A 2500-nucleotide genomic window follows, 5' to 3' on the forward strand; every position below is an offset into this window, starting at 1 on the left:
CCTCCCCCCACACCCTTGCAAGAACAGGGCGTGCGGGCGTGCGGGCGTGGGCGTGCGGGCGTGGGACAGCGAGCGGCGAGGCAATCCGAATCCCTGGTCACGTGACGGACCAGCTGGTGCCGGCTGTCACTCGCGGTAACACGATCGCGACATGTCCTTCCGCAGGTGGTGCGCGTCCCCGCCTCCCTGGGATCTCGAAGCGATAGGGTGAAGGGTGAGGGTGAGGGTGAAAGGGTGAAGGGTGTGTGAAAAAGAGGGTGAAGAAGTGGGTGAAGGGTGAGAGTGAAAAAGAGGGCGAGGTTGAGGGTGAAAGGGTGGATGGGGGTGAGGGTGAGGGTGAAAAAGTGGGTGAGGGTGGGGGTGAGGGTGTACGGGTGGGTGAGTGAAAAAGTGGGGGGTGGAGGTGAAGGTGAAAAAGAGGGTGGGGGTGAGGGTGAAAGGGTGGGTGAGGGTGAGGGTAAAACGGTAGGTGATGGTGAGGGTGAAAAAGAGGGTGATGGTGAGGGGAGTGAAAGGGTGAGTGAGGGTTAGGATGAGGGTGATGGGTGACAGCGAAGGATGGAAGGTGAGGGGGTAGAAAGGGTGGGTGATGAAGTGAGTGAAACTACGAAGCGTGAAAGAGTGAGAGGATAAGAGTGAAGGGTGGAAGAAGGCGAGGATGAACGAACAGGATGAGGAAGTATGACAGGATGAGTGAAGCTCCAAAGATGAATGAGGATGAAAGAGTGAATGAACCTGAGTGTGAGAGAGGCTCAAGTGTGAGGACCAAAGGATGAGCGTATATGAGTGTGCGAGCGAAACTAAGTATGAGGTTGAAAGGATGAGTGAGGATGAGTGAGGATGAGTCCCAGAGCGAAAGAGTGAAGGGAAAACCTGAGAAGGAGAGTGAAATAGCGAGCGAAAATAAGTGTGAATCCAATCATGAGTGTAAGCATAAGTGCGAGCGTGTTCATGAGCGTCAACATAAGAGTGCGTGTGCGTATACATGTGCGTTTGTGTGCATGCGTTCAGTTGCATGTGTAAGTGCGTGTACATGTGCGTTTATATGTACGTGCCCAGTTGCATATGTAAGTGCGTGTACATGTGCGTTTATGTGCACGCCTTCAGTTGCATGTGTAAGTGCGTGTACATGTGCGTTTACATGTACGTGTCCAGCTGCATATGCAAGCGTCCACATCTCTCTGTACATGCGGGGAACATATGCTTATCCGAATGACACGCCGTCAGCAGGTGTCAGCAGAAATCTGGAACTCGGGTCAGCTGACGCGAAGGAAGCAAACAGATCCTCGAGCCTTCGTGCTGACAAAAAAAAAAGCTGACAGCGCTGACAGACAATGAGCCTCAAGCAGCAGAACCGAATAACCAAAACAGACACGAGAAGATAAGAACGACAAAGAAAGTAAAAGAAAAGAAAAGAAATAAAACGACAAAGACGTGTAAGGAAAGAAGAAGAAGAAAAAAAAAAAGACAAAGACGTGTAAACAAACAAAAGTAATATAAAATAAAAGAAGAACCGAATAACCAAAACAGAAACAGAGACACGAGACGATAAGAACGACAAAGACGTGTAAACAAAGAAAGTAAAATAAAATAAAAGAAATAAATCGACAAAGACGTGTAAACAAAGAAAGTAAAAAAAAAGAAAAAAATTAACACGACAAAGACGTGTAAACAAAGAAAGTAAAATAAAATAAAAGAAATGAAACGACAAAGACGTGTAAACAAAGAAAGTAAAAGAAAAGAAAAGAAATAAAAAAAGAAAGAAAGAAAAGGAGAGATAGAAACACAAAGGCAACGTGAAACCTGGGGCAAGATGGCGAAGGAGGAAGAGGAGGAGAAGAAAAAGGAGGAAAAAAGAAGAAAAAGTGAAAAATAGCAGCAAAAGAAGTAAATCGACGGCGGAGAAAACGAAAGAAAAAGAAAACGAAAAAGGGAAAAAACGAAGGATAAGAAAACGAAAGAGAAAAGAAAGCGAAAAAGAACAAATAAAACGAAAGAAAAAAAACGAAAAATAATAAGAAAAAACGAAAAAGAAACGAAAAAGAAAAAGAAAACGGAAGAAAGCAGAAAACAGACAACAGAGACGATAACCAAGGACCAAGGACAAGAAAACGGACGGAAAGGACAAGGACCAGAAGCCAGGGATAAGAATCAAGGACAAGAACATATATAGAAAGGCAAAAACCCGGGTAATGAGGAGGACGAGGAGAGGAGGGGAGAAAAGGAAGAGAGGGAGATGGGAAGAAAGATAGGGAGGGAGAGAGAGGGGGAGGAGGGAAGGGAGGGAAGGGAGGGGAGGGAGGAGGGAGAGGAGGGAGGAGGGAAGGGAGAGGAGGGAGGGAAGTGGGAGGGAGGAGGGAGGAGGAGGAAGAGAGAGAGAGAGAGAGAGAGAGAGAAGAGAAGAGAAGAGAAGAGAAGAGAAGAGAAGAGAAGAGAAGAGAAGAGAAGAGAAGAGAAGAGAAGAGAAGAGAAGAGAAGAGAAGAGAAGAGAAGAGAAGAG

The 2500-nt window shown here is 46.4% G+C and overlaps 1 protein-coding gene across 1 annotated transcript in view; it reads left to right on the forward strand.

Annotated features, from left to right (window-relative positions):
* The first annotated feature begins 671 nt into the window (after window positions 1-671).
* The window catches only part of LOC113803375 (sericin-2-like), a 54668-nt gene continuing 52839 nt past the window's right edge, over window positions 672-2500 (forward strand). Inside the window, exon 1 of the mRNA XM_070124855.1 lies at window positions 672-758. Within this exon, the coding sequence (XP_069980956.1) occupies window positions 672-758 (87 nt within the window). The remainder of the gene's footprint in view (window positions 759-2500) is intronic.

This window comes from Penaeus vannamei, chromosome 8 (assembly GCF_042767895.1).
Source record: "Penaeus vannamei isolate JL-2024 chromosome 8, ASM4276789v1, whole genome shotgun sequence".
Lineage (NCBI taxonomy): Eukaryota > Metazoa > Arthropoda > Malacostraca > Decapoda > Penaeidae > Penaeus > Penaeus vannamei.